This window comes from Leptinotarsa decemlineata, unplaced genomic scaffold, assembly GCF_025532065.1.
Source record: "Leptinotarsa decemlineata unplaced genomic scaffold, Ldec_3_MD MMD2_P_RNA_scaffold_6, whole genome shotgun sequence".
In the NCBI taxonomy this organism is placed as follows: domain Eukaryota; kingdom Metazoa; phylum Arthropoda; class Insecta; order Coleoptera; family Chrysomelidae; genus Leptinotarsa; species Leptinotarsa decemlineata.
In genome coordinates this window covers 13,521,120-13,542,334 of record NW_027412533.1, presented here as the reverse complement: position 1 = coordinate 13,542,334, position 21,215 = coordinate 13,521,120, and the positions used below count along the sequence as shown (strand labels likewise).

The window sequence follows — 21,215 nt, the reverse complement described above, 5'->3', positions numbered from 1 at the left end:
AAAACATCAAGTGTGCTACATTTTTGGAAAGGTAATTTTAAGCTCTATTGAAATATACAGGAATCCACAGAAATATATCAGTATTTTGGAATTAATAGGTTTTGTTATAAATGAAATGAAAAATGTTAATTACAATTTTTTGTGGGGAATTCAATGATGAATTATAAGAGTACTAATTTATCCTACTTTCACAATTCCTGAGATATTCAATTTCTTATAATTTATGAATTTCATTATTTGAATATCGAAGTATTGAGAGAAGGTGACTTTATTGGAAATGTGAACTTCTATTTTTGTGGAGAATTTAATTTTGAACAAAGACTTAACATCAAACAATAATTATATGAATACCATAAAATTTGTATGAACTGTAGAAGTTGTATCAAATGGAACTTTCAAAACTAGAGTGAAACCTACAGAACTTGATCTTCAAGTGTCTCGTAAGATGGATTTTTTGAGATAAATCAAATAATATATTTCAAACATACGTATGTAATTTATATCCGCTGGAAAATGAGTTATCATAAAAATGGAACAGTATCTCGGGTGCAATTTTGGTTTCGGTTCATTCTAAAGTTACCTCAACTTGCAAACATAATTTATTAAAATGATTGATTCAACAATTGTTTATTTTGGCGGAGGATCAGGGTTTCATTTAAAATAACATTTTATTCGTAGGTTTCCTATTTTTGCCTCATTTATAGTAGCAAAATCGATGAATTATACTTGTATCCATGGAAAGTAATTTTCCTTGATATGAAAGGCGTTCCACAAATCATGAGTTATGGTTTTTCTGTTTCTCATATTTTGAATTTAATCTAGCAAGTTCATTATTTTCACTTTTTCATATGTTCGAATAGGTTTTTGAAATGAGTTTTTCCTGATAACCTGCAAACTTGTGTAAACAAAAAATTTATTACCGTGGTTGCATACTTTGGCACAGTTCTTGGATGTTGAAAGGTTGTATTTTGATCTTGGTCTTCTTAAAAAATTTAGCTAGGAGTTTCAGTATTATTGACACAAAATAAAGAAAGGTATGAAATTTCGCAGTGTTTTTAGTTCTTGAAAAGATTTGACATTCAGTGAGCAGAGAAGAAGTTACTATAATCTGTAACCCAACTTGAAATGGATGGAAGACACAAAAATAAACAATATAGGTACTTGTATTCGTTTCAAAATGTCCTTATAGGACGAAACTGCAGGAACAATAGTTACAAATACAAGTGATATAAAAAGATAGGAAGTTTTATTTCGCATTTTTCATAAAAATATGTGAGACCATACCTACAAACAGCTCAAACGCGAATGCTATGCTATACATTGTTCGAAACCCACCTCAATATAGGACTAATTGCTTGGGGAGCAGCAAACACAACTTTTCTGAAACACCTACAACAAGCACAAAAATCAGTATTGAAAATTATCCACCTCAAAAAAAGAACTTACTCGACCGACTCATTATATAGAAAAACATAAATTCTAGATATCAGATAACTCTACTTTCTCAAAACTATAATTAGCCAACATATTAATAAACATGAATTAAGGAAAATAGAACACCAATATGAAACTGGACAAAAAAATAATTCATATGTTCCGAATTCAAGAAAAAACATTCTTCAAAGGTTTTACTTATACATAGCTCCTCGATTATATAATCTCGTCCCACTTCATATAAAAAATATCAGGGGTAACAATGCATTCTGCACGCACAGGTATATCCTTCTGTGGGAATTCTATATTTATTTGGAAATTGACTCGTACAATTTGTATCATTGAACAATGTATCTTTACCAATAAATATTATTATTATTATTCAAAAATAAACTCAAAACCTGCACAGAAACTGATTCACATCTTCATACAGAAAGTTTGAAGATATAATAAAAATATTATGTCTTATATTTCTAAAACGTCTTTCTTTTTATTTATTTAGTAACACTATTTTATATTTTAATTTTCGTAATTGTATTCATTAGTATTCCAATTTCTGCATAACCCACGCACAGGTATATTCTTCTGTGGGATTTCTATATTTATTCGGAAATTGCCTCGTACAACTTGTGACATTGAAATATGTAAATTTACCAATAAATATTATTTTTATTATTACTAAAACCTTTCAATGATACAGAGTTTGAATGTGGATGATAATTTCAAGTTCATAAACAATAATTTTTGTGGAGATTGACAAGTTTAACTTTTTTCGCTGCTCAGAATAAATTGCCTCTAATTTTTTATTTATTTCACGTTATTTCATTTCAGATACAAGATGATTTTGAAAGTTGATAATGGTATACTGCTCATTTACATTTTTGGTTATGTGGTTTTTTATTACTCGTATGAATTCACTATTTTGTGTATTATTTTTTTTTACCATGACTCACGCTCACTTTTTTGTGTTTGTCGGTAATCAATCAGTGGTTGAGTTGCTGTGAATCGTTAAAATAGTTAGTCGAAACCATATTGTGTAACACGGTAGCAAAAAACGCATTTTCTTTTCAACTTTATTATGTCTGAGTACAGTTAAAAACAAACCACAATAGTGAAATCAGTCATTCAATACTCCTCCCTTTAATATTCTGTAAACGGGTGAATGTGTTTCCTTTTTATATACTTCAAAATAATTGGAATGTGTATCACGATTTCAACTCTTGTCAATTTGTTCATTTTCCATTTCATATAGAAAAAAACTCAATAGAGAAGTCGTTCGTGCAACAATACTGAATAGCTTCTACCTCATCAAAGCTATAATGAAATATATGCAAACTACTTTTTTCAGATGCTTCCACCTCATCAAGTACCAAGTTGGATCTCAGCCACGGCCCACTTGGCCCAAATGTCAAACGTACCACCTCATGAAAAACGATCTCCTCCTCCGCATCACACTCCTTCGCCGACACCACCTCCCTCGGACCCCGACGCCCCACTCAATCTCAGCAAACCCAAGTCTTCCAGTTCCGGATCCACCGGATCGAGCCCACAAAGTACCCCCTCCTTACAACCCCATGATCAACCTGTGGCAGCGACAGCCCCGAAACTCTTACCTCCGAATCTGATGATGTCGAGAGCGTTTCTGCCTTACGCAGGACTACCTCCTCAGTTTCCTATGCCTGGTGGTACAGACAGAAGTAAACAGGGCAAAGAGATGGTTAATCAGGAGAAGCAGCATCATTTTCCTATGCATGGGTTGTACGGTTTGCCCACACCACAGCATTTAGGGCAGAAGGAAGATAGCATTAAGGAAGAGAGGGACTTTCTAGCGACGTGTCATTGTAAGTTATTTATTTGTGTAAGAAATTCTTCCTTTCACCAAACGTGTAATTCAATATTTTTTGGAACCTGTTGATATACAGATTCTAAATTTGATGAATATATAATATATTATTTAAATGAGAATAAATAGTTACTCAAAGTGACAGGTTATGAAAGTCTCAAAAGTCAGATTTTGTTCAACAAATAACTATAAAAAAGGTTTGAAACACGGATTATATTGCAAAATAATTTAAGAATTTGTCAAACTATCAGTCATAGCGGTTTTTAATTTCCATAGGACAAAGAATCGATGATCAAAACTATCATGGACTGCTTATTCTGGTATCAATCATCCTTAAGGCGTTAGAGTGGTGCCTGTGCGAAAGTATTGATTCACATTGGATTTGAATCGCTGGAGATTAAATCCATTTGGAAAAACATTATCAGGAAGTTTATTCCACATAAACGCAGTTCTCCAGTTGAAATAGTTCTTAAACAGTGGATTTCGAGGTGTACTGAGTTGAACCTCAAAACGATGAGCAGCCACAGTCCGTCGCGTGACAGAATAATGAAAACAATTGACGAAGATCAACATACATAACACAAGTTCGGAAAAAAGGAAAAAACTTTTTGGCTTCTACTTCTCCATCTTTATGAAAGAAATTGTGGAAAATTCCAAAGGAAGGAAGAAAGCAATTAGATTTACTGTTTCCTCTAATTCATTCAATTCAAACCCGGAAATAAATTATGGGTTACATGAATCAAAAAATACAGAACTAACCTTATTTATACAGTCAGAAAATATTACTGGATATGTATTCGACTAAGACTGAATCGACAAAGTCAGTTATCATTTTTTTAAAACCCAAATTTTTTAATGAGAGTATCAGAAATATTACTTTCATAATATATAATAATATGTTACATCAGTTATCATCAAGAAGTAATTTCGTGAAGTGAATTTTGAGGTGATCATAATTTTTGAGTTGAAGAATATAGATTTGAAAAAGCATCGCTCTCAATCCATACATAGCTGTCTCCTACAAAGAACGTCAATATATTCACTTCACTACTATCAGTACTGCAATCCTAGAAGAGGTTATAGTTATATTTCGAAAAGCATGTATAAAAAACTGAAAAAAATTACTGCTATTTTTTTAGGCAGTAATGAATAAAACATCTTTTTCTATGGGTATTGTAAAAAACTGAATTCTATGACTGTGTTCTGTTGGATGAGCAGGAAAAATAATTCATGATTTGATATATTCAAGACCAATCACAGATAAACAATTTCATAACTTTACAGTTTTGTTTTAATTATTTTCAATCGCTAGTAAGCTTCGAGACTTTCCTACTCTTAAACAAGTTCTCAAACATCAAACCTAATCACTCAACTAACTTTCGTTTTGGAATATGGAGTTTCTGAAAAAAAAAACGAGAATTTCCCTCCAGAAAATTGTAATGTGGCAAAAAATTTATAGATAGTTCGTCACTTCGGTTCGCGTCGACAAACTTTATTCCCCCGAGCAATGGCCACATTTTTCTCTTGAATAATATATTTTGTTTTGAAAAAATCTGAAAAATTTACCCTCTTCATACTGTGTCCTATTGTTGTGTTTTCTTCACATACAACGCTGATAATACAAATTTTCCGGTAAAGTTATTTTATATTTTGCAACCCTTTATTATTACGAAACCACTTTTACACACTCAATGATGATACCATTTTACGAATGATTATAAATCTGATTTGAATTGAACAAAAGAACAATCACCAAATAAAATTATGAATGGATTTTAGAAACATTTATTTATCGTCTCAGACTGGAATGTCAAGTTCACACTTTTTCTGGATATAATATATCAAAAACTATGAAATTTCAGAAAGACAAGTTCATATTTCAAATTCTTCAGAATATTTTTCTGATGATCACCTCTTCTCTTCATATTTTTTTTTTTAGAATTCCAACTATTTCGGTGCAAAAAGTCATCTGTCTTAAATCTTGTTCTACGAAAACACAATACGCATATTTATATGCCACATAGATGATAAATGCACTCTAATCCACCTCAATAAAATGTTCTTTGATGTGAACGGAGTATATATTTTTCCAATTGTGATGAATGGTCAGAATGAATAATATATCTTTTGAGTTCATGCCAAAAATACAATTAATATTATTCTTGCGGCAACATATTCGAAATGACGTTTTATTAAAATTTCTGTGAGTTCACTCCAATGGTATTTTGTCTAGTAATAATTTCATTAAGTGGATATCCTCCAATTGTTATACTGGCACGAAAATAACCAATTTATGATTAATCGATTTAGTATTCTCAAATCATATAAATGATGAATGAAAATAAAACTCACATTAGAGTCTGAGATGAACTAAATCCGCAATTAATAAAATCATGAGTATATAAATAAACCCATAATAATTAGAATTCGCAATTGAACATTTTGTATTATTCCATATGTAACAACCTTGTAGCACCAAATCAAATTTCAAGTTCATTGTGATTTATTCGGAAAAGAAACTTGATGCTTTCTGTAGTATTTCAATTATTTCACGGCACTTGCGCACATCATTTCTCATTTCAGATGCTAACAACATGTTAGAAAGGTAGAGATTACTTGACAAACTGGTAGAAATAAGGTTTTATTTGATTATTTTAGTGTAGTCGAAGTCTTGCGAATGGCTAAATATAGAACACCATTTTCTATTATTCAAGCTTCTGTAAAATTTCATTCCCTTTTTCATGAATATCTATAACAATGAAAATGAATAGTGTTGGATTTGCATTAGGCATTTGTATACAAACATACTTGTTGACAGATGAAATATGGAAAAATTTACAATTAAAATTTTGAATTCTTTAAAAAACATCTTTTGTGAAAGATTCACTACTCCTTACTGACCACATTTTTCAACGCTAAAGAAAGCTTAATATAAGTATTTGATTTTTTTCAATAGATTTTTTCAATTTGTAGGCAAAATTCGTCAATATAACAAGTAACTTTTCAGTTTGGCCTTTACACTTCAGCAGATTCTCTATTGATTCAGCTTTGTTTATTTTCAGATTGTGCAAGGTTTATATTCTCAAAAAACAGTGAGAATACAATTTTAGCTTTCGAATACATTCCCAAAAAATTAATATTGGATATTTTTTCCAATATCACATCACATAAGAAAGTTAATACATCATTTTAATTCATTTTTTCCTATATGATTCCACTTGAGAAATATTAGACGATATTGCAAAATTTTATTATCAAGTTACTTTCATTGATGTAGCTTGTGACCTAAATCATTTGACAACAGATACAATAGTTATTAAACAAAGTTATCAGGCACAGAGTATGTGATTTCACATCAAAACCTGAATGTCCATATAAAGAATAATCGACTCCAAGGTAGACATATTATGGTAAATTTTCCCTAATCTAGTGAGGATGCGACTACTTTTGTCAGATAGGCAAGCAACACAAATGGGTGGCTTGGGACGTAAAATAAACGCCCTCCCTCAGATACAAACTACTAATACATGCTCTTCTGATCCTCTCGAGTAACCTGTAGCCTGCCAGGTCAGAATGTGCAGCTCTCGAAATTCATCTGTGGGTCATCTGAAATATTCTCAAGGCAAAATGACTTTTTTCAAGGACAAAACACAAGCTCTACACGCTCTCAGAGTGGTGCCTGTGCGAAAGTAGCGATTCACATTGGATTTGAATCGCTGGAGATTAAATCAACTTGGAAAAACGTTCTCAAGAAGTTCATTCCACGTAAACGCGGTTCTCCAGATAAAAGAGTTTTCAACCAGTGAAGTTCGAGGTGTACTGAGTTGAACCTCAAAACGTTGAGCAGCCACAGTCCGTCGCGTATTTCCGATATGTACCGCTTTTGGTGAATTCGAATGTGCCAAGTAACTTTAACACCTCTCGTGAAAGTATCTATAGAAGGGAGACAAATCTCCAACCTTTCTTTCTATGTTCCCAGCTATCAAGGTTGCATGTGATGTTCGGGTCTCCAATCAGGCGGATGACTCTTTTCTGGATGGAATCCAGCAACTTCAGGGTATGTTTGGGGACAAAGCTTCAACATAAGAAAAATACTCCAAAGAAGGTCTGATCTGAGCTCTATAAGGCATCAAAAGTTGCTTAGTTGTGTATCATTTTCTGGTACGGAACAGTGTTCCAAGCTTTTGAGAAGCAGCCTTTGCAATTCCTGCGACATGATTGTACCAAGACATACTGACGTCCATTTTAACCCCCAACAAACTTATCGAAGATGAAAGCGGAATTGCCTGACCTGACATTATCATTACCGGTTCGGAGACATTTATTTTCTTGGAGAAAACCAATTCCTGGGTTTTTGTGCCATCGAATTGAACCTGGTTACTTTCACCCCAATTCGATATCACTTCTAGACCCTCTAAATATACAACCTCCTGCTGCCGGTGAAGATGTGCCTCCGTAGCCAATGTCCTAAAATCCAAATGGAATGACGAGACAAGTGTGTTGCAGTTTTCTTAGAGTATCTGTAAGCCACTGGTTTGGATGTATCATCGTTTGAGCATAAGCGTTTACTGACTTGCTATAGGTTTTTCCTCCACTGATAAAGATTCTGCTTCTGGTACACAAGCATTTGGTGCAAGGTAGATTCGCGGATTTTGAAAGTGATAAGTCGTTTCTTGACCTCACGACGTTATCTCTTAGATTTGTTAACGAAATCAAGAATTCAGAAATTTTCTCTAGATTTAGCGTCGGATCGATCTGATCCATAAAGGTTCCCACTAGTAGCTAGGAAAAGGAGATGCATCATGATAGAGCCCCGAATCATCGTAGCGAGGCTATCTCGAATTTTTCGTTAGTGAAACTGAGTGGGCTCAAAACCATAGATCCTTCCGGCAGGAGTATTCTAAGGTCGTCTTTCACTGGGCTGATTACTTACCTAACATCAATATAGTATGAATTATAACATTATCGAATTATCTAACATATATTTTTCAGATTCACCCTTAACTCTCGAAATGAATTTATTCTTTTTTTTTTCAATTTATTATCATAAGTAAGTTTATTTTTTTTTAAATATAAGAAAATATCACGAACTATTCATCTTACTTGTCTTGATTTTTGCAATACATAAATGAAGTTTTGATAAAATATTTTCGGTTTTGTATCAAATATCTTCATATACTATTTTATAACGATATAATCTCACCATATTGAATACAATAACTATTTTCACAGTATGGGGAGCACCAGATCCCAATTACAAAATGGACGACAATTCAGAAAAAGCGAAAATCATTCGACAACAAGCCAAACGTGAGAGCGAAAACAAGCCCCACATCAAAAGGCCCATGAACGCATTTATGGTTTGGGCTAAAGACGAGAGACGGAAAATTCTAAAAGCATGCCCAGATATGCATAACTCAAATATTTCAAAAATTTTGGGAGCTCGTTGGAAAGCGATGTCCAATTCGGAAAAGCAGCCATACTACGAAGAGCAATCTAGGCTCTCTAAGTTGCATATGGAGAAGCACCCTGACTATCGATATCGGCCAAGACCCAAGAGGACATGTATTGTAGATGGTGAGTGAGAAAATCTTAAGTTAGATGGATGGACATTAGATCCAAAAAGAACACTTTTCTCAATCACCAGAAATGTAACAGTCGAGTCGTGCTTCTAGAAGAGTATTTCATTCCTCGTGACTGGAAAAGTGCTACTCTTGGATTTATTCTACGCCAGAGCTTTTAGTTTTACCCTTTATGGAATGTTATAATTGCCAAAATTCGTATTTCCTGGAAATATTCTACGTCCTATCTAGGCAAGAAAGACTTTCTTTCATTTCTGTAACCTTCGAGCTTTTTCCATAACCTCACCCATAGTAACCTAGCTATATTAAAGAATTTCATTAGGTCTACTGAAGGTCGACTTCAAAACTGATTTATCATGGAACTGTATATCAATTACCATCATTGTTCTTATATAGTATAATAGTAATTGTGCAATTTTCCTAATTTTTGTATCCTTTTCCCTCGATCATCTATACTTCCAAAAAATATTTAACTATGAATATTGATTCTGGTATCCATTGTTCTGTATTTTCCCAGATTATATACAATCAAAGTGACTCCAAGCTTGCTCAAATATGTTTTGCACAATTCTTGAACCTATGAATAGCAGATGTATTGTATATCTTCAAATGAAATAATATTTGAAAAGAGAAATGAAAAATTCTATGTTTTTACCACTTTTATTTGTAACTAACGTTTCTGCAGTTTCGTCCTATATGGGCATTTTCAAAATTAAATAACAATGAGTTTATTGTTTAAGTTTGAAAATGTCCATATAGAACAAAACTGCAGTAACGTTAGTTACAAATAAAAGTGGTAAAAAACATAGAAATTTTCATTTCTCTTTTCATCATGATCTCCTACCACGTGGTAACGGCTACATCCATCAATTTATTGAAATAATATTTGTTAATTCTTTTGTATTATCATTCATTTCTAAATTGTTTCTTACATTTCTTATAATGCATTCTCATCTCTCTTCACTTCATAAATAAACATATTTGATATGTTATAAAAAAACCTGTTTGATACGTATATTATTTCTCTTCCTTTGAAGAAATACCAAAGTGAACTTCATTGAATTTTATACACTAATTTCATTATAATCTTGTTTAACTTGCTTTTAATGTACGCATATACAATGTGTCCCACCAATAACTTGTCACTCCCTAATCTGTGAACTCATGAAAAAAAATAAAAATCGCTCAAACCCGTCGATTTTTATTTCTAGGGGGAACACTTTCACCCAATACATCATCATTGCGTTGTCAACCCCGTCATCCCCAGCTCCCCTACTTCAGAATTTTCAATGGGGCTACCATACTTGTGATACATCATTATGAAGGAAATTAATTCCCAAATATATAGGTGTACTGAAATTAAGGATCGATCAAGTGTTCTTGAAGTTTTAATGAAAATGAAGTTTATCAAGATTTTTTTATTTTTCATCATATGAAAGGTTCAAAATGTGAACCATTCAGTTGCATACAGAAGTATAAGCGACTTTCGAAATGTTTTCGCACATTTCTCAACATTTCTGGAATCACTGCACGACACTCCACAACAATTCTCCTGCGTAAATCATCAAGTGAATTTGGCTGTGTAATATAAACTTTGGATTTCCAATGACACCATTGATAAATTAGATCTAGCCGGCCATTCTATTGGTCCACGCCTTCCAATCTATCTCCCTGTGAAATTGTCATCTAAATATTGACGTACAGGTGAAACAAAATGTTCAGGAGTTCCATCTAGTTGAAAGGTGAGCTGACCTTCAAGTAGACTATCACCGTCTTCAAGTAAGTGAGTGAATCTGGGGTTCACAGTTGTATCAAGAACAATCAATTTCTTGGGAGTTTTTGAATGAGTTTCCCTGTACCAATGGGGATTTACGTCTCTCCAGTATCTGCAGTTGTGCCTGTTCACATGTCCATGCAAATAAAAAAAAGATTCGTTAGGAAAGCACACATTGTAGAGGTAATTATTATCACAAATCAATAATTTGCGCATGATTTCACAAAACTCTGTATGTCTATCAGGATCATCTCCATTTAATTCTTCTACATTCTGCATTTTATTAGGATGGAATTTTGCTTCTTTCAGAATTCAGAAAGCTGCAACAGCGATCCTTTCATTTCTCAAAGGCTTCTCTTGTTCATGTTTTTTATTCAGCAGTGATTCCGACTCCATGAACTTCATCAATTGAGTCACGGACTCTGATATGGATGAATTCCATTGAAAATTCGGGCCGTAGCTCTAGCACATCGTCCATTTTCAAAATACTCAGCTACAATAGATATTCTCTCTTGTATAATATGAACCACTTTCGAAAGTTTTCGAATTGTTGACACAAGGCGACAGTTTTTTTTTAATGAAAACGTCTGTCTAAACTATTATTTCTGAAAGTATATCATTTTTTAATGCAGTGGCGTACCTACACTGAACTTTTCTTATGGTGATAACATTTTGATCGATCCTCAGTTTCAGTACACCAATGTATTTGGGATTGAATTCACTTCGAAATGATTTATCACAAGTATAGTAGTCCCATTGAAAATCCGGAAGTAGCGGCGCTGGGGATGGAGGGGTTAACAACACAATGATGATGTATTTGGTGAAAGTGTTCCCCCTTGAAATAAAAATCGACGGGTCTGAGCGATTTTGATTTTTTTTCACCAGTTCGCAGATTAGGAGAGTGACAAGTTTCAGCTGAGACACACTGTAAATCAATTCAAGTCGAATCTTGCAACGGCAAGTTGCAATAAATAATTTTTTTATTTTCTACAAATGTTAACAATTCGTCTCACTTGCAGGCAAGAAAATGCGCATCTCAGAATACAAAATGTTGATGAGGCAACGCCGTCAAGAAATGAGGCAACTATGGTGCCGAGATGGAACAGAAATGGGATTCATGTCCTCCAACCCCGACCTAGCTTCACCCGCCTCGACGTCCGGAAGACCCTCTGTCTCGCCGCCTCTAGGCATGATGAACGGAGCCGGCCCAAGCTCTGATGGAGGGTACTACTACCCCCACGACAATACTTCTCCTGATGCCATGAACTTCCCCCAGGATCATAGTATGGCGTACGACTCTAGTCCGAGGCATGAGGATGACTGAGCCTGGCCCCACAGGGAACATAGCTTCCCACAATGGTACTAAGGTCTGGTCGGTTTGGAGTATTTTGCTTTTGTAGGCCCGGTCACGGGCGGTATCCTAAGGTGAGACCTTGGGAGTTTGTATTACATGTTGAACTGTGTATATTGAGGAAAAAGACATAACGTGGCAGAATTCGCTGTGCCATTGAATAAGAGACGAGAGGAAATACCAAAAGACTTTTCATTCAGAAATATACCCGAAACATTTGGTGTTGTAATTGTATTGTTATGTAGATATATTCAAGATCTTGAAGTTATTTATTTATATCTAGTTATTTCTTTTTTGTTTTTATTTTGTAAATTCTTGTAAATTTCACACATTGCATAGACAAAGTTTTTGAGTTTCAGTTACACTGTTTTTATTTGTTATCACAGCTGAAATATAGCCCAGGATTTTCAAATTGAAAATATCGATGGATATCGAATTTACACTTGAATATCTAAGTTTCTCGATTGTCAATATTTGGACGATTTGGAAGTTTGTTTTTTCTAGTCTTCTGATTACGTTGAAATGTAAAGAAGCTAGCTTTATTAGATTAATCAAATTGTATTATTTTTGAAATAGTATGGTACAAAAACTGTTTCAGTAATGAGATGACTAGAATACCGAACGCTTTAAATTTATACGAAGTGCAATGTTTTCTCTACTTTAATTTTGTTTCTGAACTGTTGATGTTTATATATTTTAATGTAAGAGCCAGTACTTTAAGTAATATTATTTATTTTCAACAGTTTCTAAGAATTGTACAGTCAATCTTCAAATATTCATACTTTACAATTAGATATATACACATGTTATATACTTAGACTTTAAAAGTTATATAGATATCAAAGTATCCCTGTACACATATTCTAATTTCAAAATTGGTACCACAATATCGTTCCACTATTGTATTGAATAAAGATTTGTTGACAACAGATGGTAACTACATTTGACTAAATTTTGATACATTGAGTTGAGTTGTTGAGAGGTTTGTCTTCAAATTCGAAAACGAATGTAGGAATTTGAAATTTATAAATTTCTTCCATATTGAGGTTTCCATATTTCATCTACTTGATTTTATTTTCACTACCTCGATCTAACCAGGAGGTATTGCCAAACTTATAAAAATTACAACAAAACAGATAAGCATTTCAGAAATAGAATAGTTTTGTTGTTTCACTGTTCTTTCAATTACCCCGGTATTGTATTTATTGTAGGCGAATTAAAATTGCAACCTAAAGAATTGATATAATAATGTTGACAAAATCAATAAATAAGTTAGTAGTTCTCTCTTTGTAACTGTGGTTCGATGGAGAGGATGCGCAATATTGTCAACTGTTACAATTTGATATTAAAATCACTTGAACGAATAGTTTTAGGAAATTCCATTTAATTTCAAATTAATTTTCAATGAGCCAGAAGTACACGTCTTGCATTTTTGAGTTCTGCTGATTTGTATCAAAATCACTACGGAACCATCTCGCATATGTACGGAATAATAGTTTTTTTGTCGTACGCAGCTTCAAAAAACAAACTTATTCTATTTTTACAGCTTTCGTCCTAATATTAAGACTTCTGCAGGACCAAGTTAATCGAGTTGTTGATATTTTATAATTAATGACTATGGAAAATTTCAAATACAAATTTCAGTAATATATTCAAAAAACTCTTGTTGATTTGAATTATATAAGTAACAAAAAGTTTCGTGGAGAATAAAACATATTTATTTATCTTTATATCATCCACCAAACATATAATTAGAACAATCGTACCAGATGATACGTGAAAATATCGGTTTAATAATTTCAAACACATTTTGCCTACTGATTTTCATTAGTTTGGACATCAATTTTCTAATATGATTTGAAATCCCTGAAAGAAAAAATAATTTTTTTTTTGCTTTTTTAAGGACAAAACACAAACACTACAGGAAAATCCTTAATTGATAAGAATAGCTGAAAATAACAATAATATCAAGCAAAAAAACTCTTCTTGTGATGACTGAATTATTTCTTCGAGAGATGAGTATTTATAATAGGTCATTCTAGTGTTTTCTCTCTTCTTTCTCTCCGCTTCACCGGTTTAGCGGGAGACAACCGCTTGGTGGGAGTTGATTATTTTCCACTTGATTATATGGGTTTCTATATTGGTTTTCAACATATATGCAGCTTCTTTGAACTTATTCTTGAACCAGTGTTCCTCCCTGTGTATGATCTCAGCTTGAGACCACTTGATGTTATGTTGATGACTCTAAACATGCTCTGCTATTCCCGATATGCTGGTTTCTCTTCACTATTTCAGCTATTCTTTTTAATTTTCAATTTTGTTTTGTTCTTTCAGAGATTTCAAATCATATTATATCATATCAGACAATGGAAGTGATATATTTACACTCTAATATATTTCGTACTAATCTTTGAGGCGTTGTTATTATCAAACTCACTAAAATCGACATTTTTTTTCTGAAATTCACAAGAGGAATCAACTAAACAACAATTCAATTGTTAAAAAATTTCATATCTGTTGGGTTTCATAAATGAATGATTTTTTACATAACAAATCCAATTTGAACAAAGATTCATATCATCATTAATTAATAAATCCACTTTGGAATATGCATTAGCTGTGAAGGTAATTAGATGCTTATAATAGTATAATAGAAACGTTTTTATTCGGAATTCCATGATAACATCAGACAAACTTTCCAATAAGGACGGTTTTAACTTTGATATTATTGATCATTTCATCATCGCATTACAATGTTTGTGTCATTTTGTAAAACAATAAATCAAATGTAGTAAAACCAAAGAAAATATATTTCGAATATAAACCAACAATGACAGTTAATTCAAAAATTTTCATGAGTTTTTGTAAGACTTAAAATATATCTTGTGGTTTCGTTTTTGGGATATCGATAATTGTAGAGAATATTACGAGTTTTTTCAAGTATTCTACCTAAGTTATGATATGTATCAAAATATTTAAATATAAATCAAATTATGTGATAGAATACCTGAAAACATGCTGTATTTTGATTATTCCATTATACTTTAGACGGCTAGTGATGAATGTATGTAAATCTCATTCTCAATGTAAAAGTTAATATTAAGTCGTATATCCCAAAATGGTGGCAAAATGAAGTATAATATTAGAAACTAGGCTCATTGTTCTTTCCTGTGCCAAAATCAAATAAAGTATATAAAATGTACATATGTGGGTTTCATTCATCAACAAATCAACAGGACTTTTTTTCAGTTATAAAACCCTTTTCATATCTGTGTTCTTGTAAAATGAAAAATTAAAATTTTTCAGTTTTTTCTATTTCATTCGTTTGCATATCTTTATTTTCACAAATATCCTAATCAATAGCAACACTAACAAGTATTTCTGTTTCTGTCTGTTTCCTAACACGAGTATTTATGATATATTAACAGATATGAAAAGGAGGTAAAAAAAGGGGGCAATTATTTTGAAAAATAAAAACAAAATTCAGTTTCAAAGCTTTATGTGAAAATGAAAGTGTTCCAGATAAAATATATATTGTATTGTTCCCAATAATTCTTATATTTTTTGTCAATATGGAATCTATCTGATGGTCCAGAAAAGTAGCACATCAAAATGAACGTATAATAAACAGTTTACTCAATCACTCGTTTCCGTTCACAAAATTTTTATATAGCTTCCGTACCAGAAATTGACAGTTTTATCAACATACAACATACAGTGCCGCTAGTCATGAATCTACCCTTAAATCTCTTTTGTTTAGAATGCAATGCCAAAAATATTCGAAACGTTGATGTATATGCAGAATATACATGTATATTAATCACTTGAAAAAACTAATGTTTAGCGAAACATGTTGTTATATATATTTTTTCAATAGAGTTTGTGGAGATCAAATCGTTTAGGTGTAGTTTGTGAAATTACTATTGATCTTCATCAAGTAACGGCCGAATCAATCGGAAAAATATATGCAGAATTATTTCGAATTAACCAAAGAAAAACTCAAAGTCAACTGTTCACAAAACGTAAATTACTAGTCAATATAAATGAAAATTGTCTTCAAATTCGGGTTGGCATCCCCTAAAACCCTAAATCGTATGAAATAATTTTAAAAGAGGTCAAAAATTAATGACACAAAGATTGAAAATCATGTTTTTCATGAAGGAACGTAGGAACGTAACTCCAAAACCTGTTATTTTCTCAATGAAACTCATTTTAGTTTTTGTTCAAATTGAAAAGGGTATATTTTCGGTAGACAATTTTTGAAAAAAAAAGGTTTTCGCTTTCCACTTCTGCATCTTCTTCGAATCTCCCAAAGGAAGGAAAACTCTTCACAAAGATCATGCAAAAAAGATACTTTCAGATACAAACTGGAAGAAAAAGTCCCCAAGAAAGCACTGCTTTCATATAAATATTGAATTACACGAAAAAAAATTTAAACCACTACTTTCATATGAATATGAAATTATACAAAAATAACTTTTTCTTATTCAGTTTGCATTCCAAATATTCGTTATAGAATTGAATCAGATATCATGAGAAGAAAAGCTACACAATATAGTATTTGAAATATGATGAGACATAAAATTTCACTTACATGGAACCCATTCTCCATGGTAGACTTCAAAGTTTCGGAATGGAATATTTGAAATATTATTTCACGAGCACCAGTCTGGATTACATTACAAGATGAAGCACACAAATCAATCAAAACAACACGCCTTTATGTCACGGATGAATTAAATCTACTCATGTCAGGATTACAGATTCCTTTTTTCAGAATAATTATTGTAATTCGTCAAGATCTACATATATTCACTATTTGAAATGTTTTTTGTAATTATACCGAACAATAAAACTATACACATCATTGAAACCGAAGACGTGCTCCGTATTGTTTTTCCAGGTTTCTTTTAGACCCTACTTCCTTATTAAAAAATGGCGGAGTTTAGCCGGGCGCTCCGTTACATTAATTTTTTCTAAAAGGCTTTCTCTTTCAGTTTTCACCTGAAAGTAACTTCTATACATGATCTCCACATCTTCGTGAAGAGTTTATTCTGAAATTAATTGATTTCTTTCTTAATTCAGCAATTTCCCACATTAAATGTACAAAGATGGAAAAGTAGAAAGCCAGAACCACCTTTCACCAAATTTTCGTTTTAATCCCAGCAACAAAGATACCTTTGGTTGTCGATAAATGCTGTCTCTCTCGTATTGTTTTATTACACCCGAGGTCATGCACTAAATATATTTATTAGATCAATAAACATGAAGTGACCAATTATATATTCAGTGCTGCCATAATAACACTGACAAATGTCAACTTTCTCGTTGGTACCTTCCGTCTTATACTGATGGCGATGATACACTGGAATGAAGTCGTAGTATAACAGTATTCTCAGTAAAGAAAGTTATGACACATCTATAAATATTACTCAATTTATTAGGTACTGATTGAAATCATCACCCCCCATGCCCCCCTGGGTTGAGTGCCAGAGATAGAATCTTTCCCACATGGTTACTGTGTGCAGAATCTAGAATCTCGTCCATTCACCCCCACTCATTCCTAAGTGGACCTCAACCTGCTGACGGGCCTTTCAGCAATATTGACTTCTGATTTACACCGGTCGAATCAGCCTTTAGGTGCTTATACTTTCTTAATCTGTTGTTTTTATTTCACACAAAAATCTAATCATTTTAGTGGTTTCCTAATTATAGTTGAACGACGTAGGTAGCCTATTACAATCTGGAAGATCCAGAGCAGGATATAAATTTGAAAGAATCTGCAGACTTTGACTTGATTCTGAGGATGCAGCTATATAGGGTGGATTAATATGAACCGGTTTTGTTTCTCCATGAATATGAAAAAAAAGGATGGAAGGTTTCAATTGTTTTTTTTTCACCGATCTGTGGAATTAGATCAATGTGTCTTTCAATAATGTTCTAATTATCCAACTGAACTGAACAATGTATTTGACCTGCTTGTTTATTGATTCGTCCATAAAACCATTTGTCTTCTAGATTGTTTCTTACGTCAACGATTTAAAAACATTTGCCGTTGTGATTCATTTGTAATAATGTGATGGATTCTTCTAAGTCACATTAAAATTTTTCTTCAATAAATATAAGCAAATTATCATCTGAATGAGCTTCTGCCATTTGTTTCGGGCTGATACGGAGCTGAATATTTATGAATTATTCTGCAATACTTTGGGGTTAAATTCTGAAATTTTTTGAATTTAACATCACTGACTATACAGGGCATTCCAACGAAAAATTGACCTCCCCTGTAAGTCAGAAACGGACATGCAATCGAAAATTTCAAAGAACACGTCCACATTTCTATTTCTTAGGGGGCTAATTCTGATATGAAAATCATACCCAAAACTTCCACCCTCCTGCGGTCAGCAACTACCCCCTTTTTTTTCAACGGCATGGGGGGTCGAATGATACATTACTTAAAAAGTATTTTGTTCCTCTATCACCTCTGTGATTTTTTTCGAAATTGGTTCATTAGTTATGAAGAAATTAAATGTTGAAAGTTTTATTCAACAAAAAACAGAAAATTTGCTGTCGTTTATTTTAATGAGGAAATCAACAACAAATAATCTCAGTGGAAACAAAATCAACGGATGAATTGTTCAAAATGACCTCCACCTAGTTACATACAATAATACAGTCTTCTTTCGAAAGCGTTCCGTACATTACTCAAGATCTCCGGAGTCAGCCATCGGCATTCCCGAACAACTCTCTGTCGCAGGTCTTCTAGATTTGTAGAATTATTTATGTTGTTGCTGAAGAGGTAATGAGGCAAGTTTTTTATTCCGAAACGTCGATATTCGAGATTTAGTATGACAGTATTCTATATATGTTATATGAGATAGTTTTAAAACTCAATATATTGGAATGTTTCGGTACAAGAACAAAGAACAGTTGCTCAATGACTAAATAATTTCAAATATTTTTTTTTGTTGAATTATTCTGATGAAATTGGTAGCTAGTTATCGGAAAGTTTATTAACAGTTAAGAAAGGAATGAAAAAGTAATATATTCACAATATTCCATTTATGACAAAGCGAGAGACGTGCAGGTTTTTCAGCAAGTAATTAAATAAATTATTCTAGACATGTAATGAGAATAATGGATACGCGATGAAAACGGATCACCATACAGCCATAAATGAAATATTCAAAACTAATAGTGTTACTTTCGCCATGCCAAAAGTGTGAAACTGAAAAATAATGAAAGTAAAGAAATAATTTTTTCCGTACTCTGGGCAGGTAATCACGTTTAAGGTGAAAATATTAAACATATTATAGGATATTAAACAATTATTTCTCTGAATACATAGTATTAAACAGATGCATTTGAGATATTCTTATCACTAAATATTACTTCCTCTCTTGAGAATTTAATTGATATAAGTGAGGTGAGGAAATTGAATGAGCAATAACAATACACTATCAAGCGTAAGGCGGAACAAATTGCTGGAAGTAATTGTAATTGATAATCGCACGCTCACAACAATTGATGAAATTGTCAGTAATAAATTCCATAAGATTATTTTCAACTGAAATAAAGAAAGTAACAACAGTGAGTGTAAAAATAGATTTGACAGTTTTTATCGGAAAAAATTCGCCTTGGGAATTTTTATTTAACAGAAACAAAAGCAGAAGTGAATTGTTCAACCACAATAAACAATTGAAGACTCGATCTATCTTCTAGTCCTAGATATCATCTTCACATGGAAGGGATAAGGGACAACAATGGATAATGGAATCACAGCCAATTCCAGCAGCGAGCCCTAATGACATGATATTTGATAGAATGCCAAATTCTGAGATCTTATGATGCACTTGTACTAATAGTAATATGAATCTCCGGAAAATTATCGACCTAGCATGAGGGAAAAATGGTCTCTTGGACCAATATTTTTTTGCAACCAATAGTTATTACACTATGAAACACTCTGGCCATTTTTACACAAACAAAATTGATAAAGAATTAAGTATTAACACAAGTTCAAAATTTGACAGGTGTTTTCAAACAACATCTTCAAGAGCATCCATGTTCGAGTTGCCTGCAAGTAACAAAAGTGTAAAAAAATAAATAATTTCATTCGACATATCTAAGTGTAGCGACAGTGGGTCACAATCAGTGGAACCAAACTGATCAAATGCTGTGGAACGTTCACTGCTAACCATGATCACTATACTGCCAGTGTCAGAAGCTACATAAGCCAATATTCAAGCAGATACAAATCTTAAAGTAAAATAGTGAAATGATAAAAAAAATATCGAAAAAAAGTGCAGATTTACAAATGCCAAAGCAGATTTCAGAAATAAAATTGTCATATAAATAACACTTCCAAAATACAAATCATGAAATTATAAAACAACAACAAAAATTAATTGGCGCTCCGGAGCGACTTTATTGATACCAGTGGTGCATTTACTTTTTCTGATGCAGGAAAACCCGGAAAAACGTGCATCACATCATCTGAAGGTCTTGATCTGCCAATGTCCTCTTTCTTATGAAACAAAATGAAGGTTGTCTCCTGAGGCTCCAATAAATTCAATACATCGCCAGAACACTTTGTGACACAATATTCCATATCTGTTGAGACAGTTGAAAATTACATGATAGAATTTCATTCAATTTATTCAACAATGACAATAACATACTCTAAACCAAAATATTATCATATTAACATTTGAAAAAAAAAGGATACACCAACTGAGAAATTGTTCTGTTAGATTTGTCGATAGTATTTCTTGTGATGCATTGTTTGGAATCTTTGGTGTAATAATGAATAACACTGAAGTTTTTTCCCCAACACCAAACCGTTATTTTAACACCTCGACACGTATTTTGAAGAAACACGTATCGGAGAACATTAATCTTCTTCTCGAAGATGATCACTCGGTGATCGAAACTCATGTCGAGGTGTTGAAATAACGGTTTGTTGTAATATTTAAATACTGTGATTGCAACTGGCGATTACTTTTTGAACTTTAAACGGTTTAATTTGTTTGTTTAGGTCAAATTCAGTAAATGAAATTTGTTCTGTATTATTGTAAATTCAAGTTGGCTACGGCTACAAAATGGCGATATACATATTGTTTCACAACTAACTCAATATGGGTATCAAATGGCAGGGCCTGACTAGTAGAATACTAGTACACTTTGAAAAAGATGCCAATTCAAGATGGTCGCCGCTACAAAATGGCGGAT

General features: G+C 32.7%; 1 protein-coding gene across 5 annotated transcripts in view; it reads left to right on the top strand.

The window, feature by feature from the left end:
- The window catches only part of Sox102F (transcription factor Sox102F), a 615,532-nt gene extending 600,346 nt beyond the window's left edge, over positions 1-15,186 (top strand). For all 5 annotated transcript variants that reach the window (XM_074170029.1, XM_074170028.1, XM_023174652.2 and 2 more), the window contains 3 exons: positions 2,783-3,275; positions 8,510-8,854; positions 11,653-15,186. In XM_074170029.1, the coding sequence (XP_074026130.1) occupies positions 2,783-3,275; positions 8,510-8,854; positions 11,653-11,957 (1,143 nt within the window). In that variant the 3' untranslated portion in view covers positions 11,958-15,186. The remainder of the gene's footprint in view (positions 1-2,782; positions 3,276-8,509; positions 8,855-11,652) is intronic.
- The last annotated feature ends 6,029 nt before the right edge of the window (positions 15,187-21,215 follow it).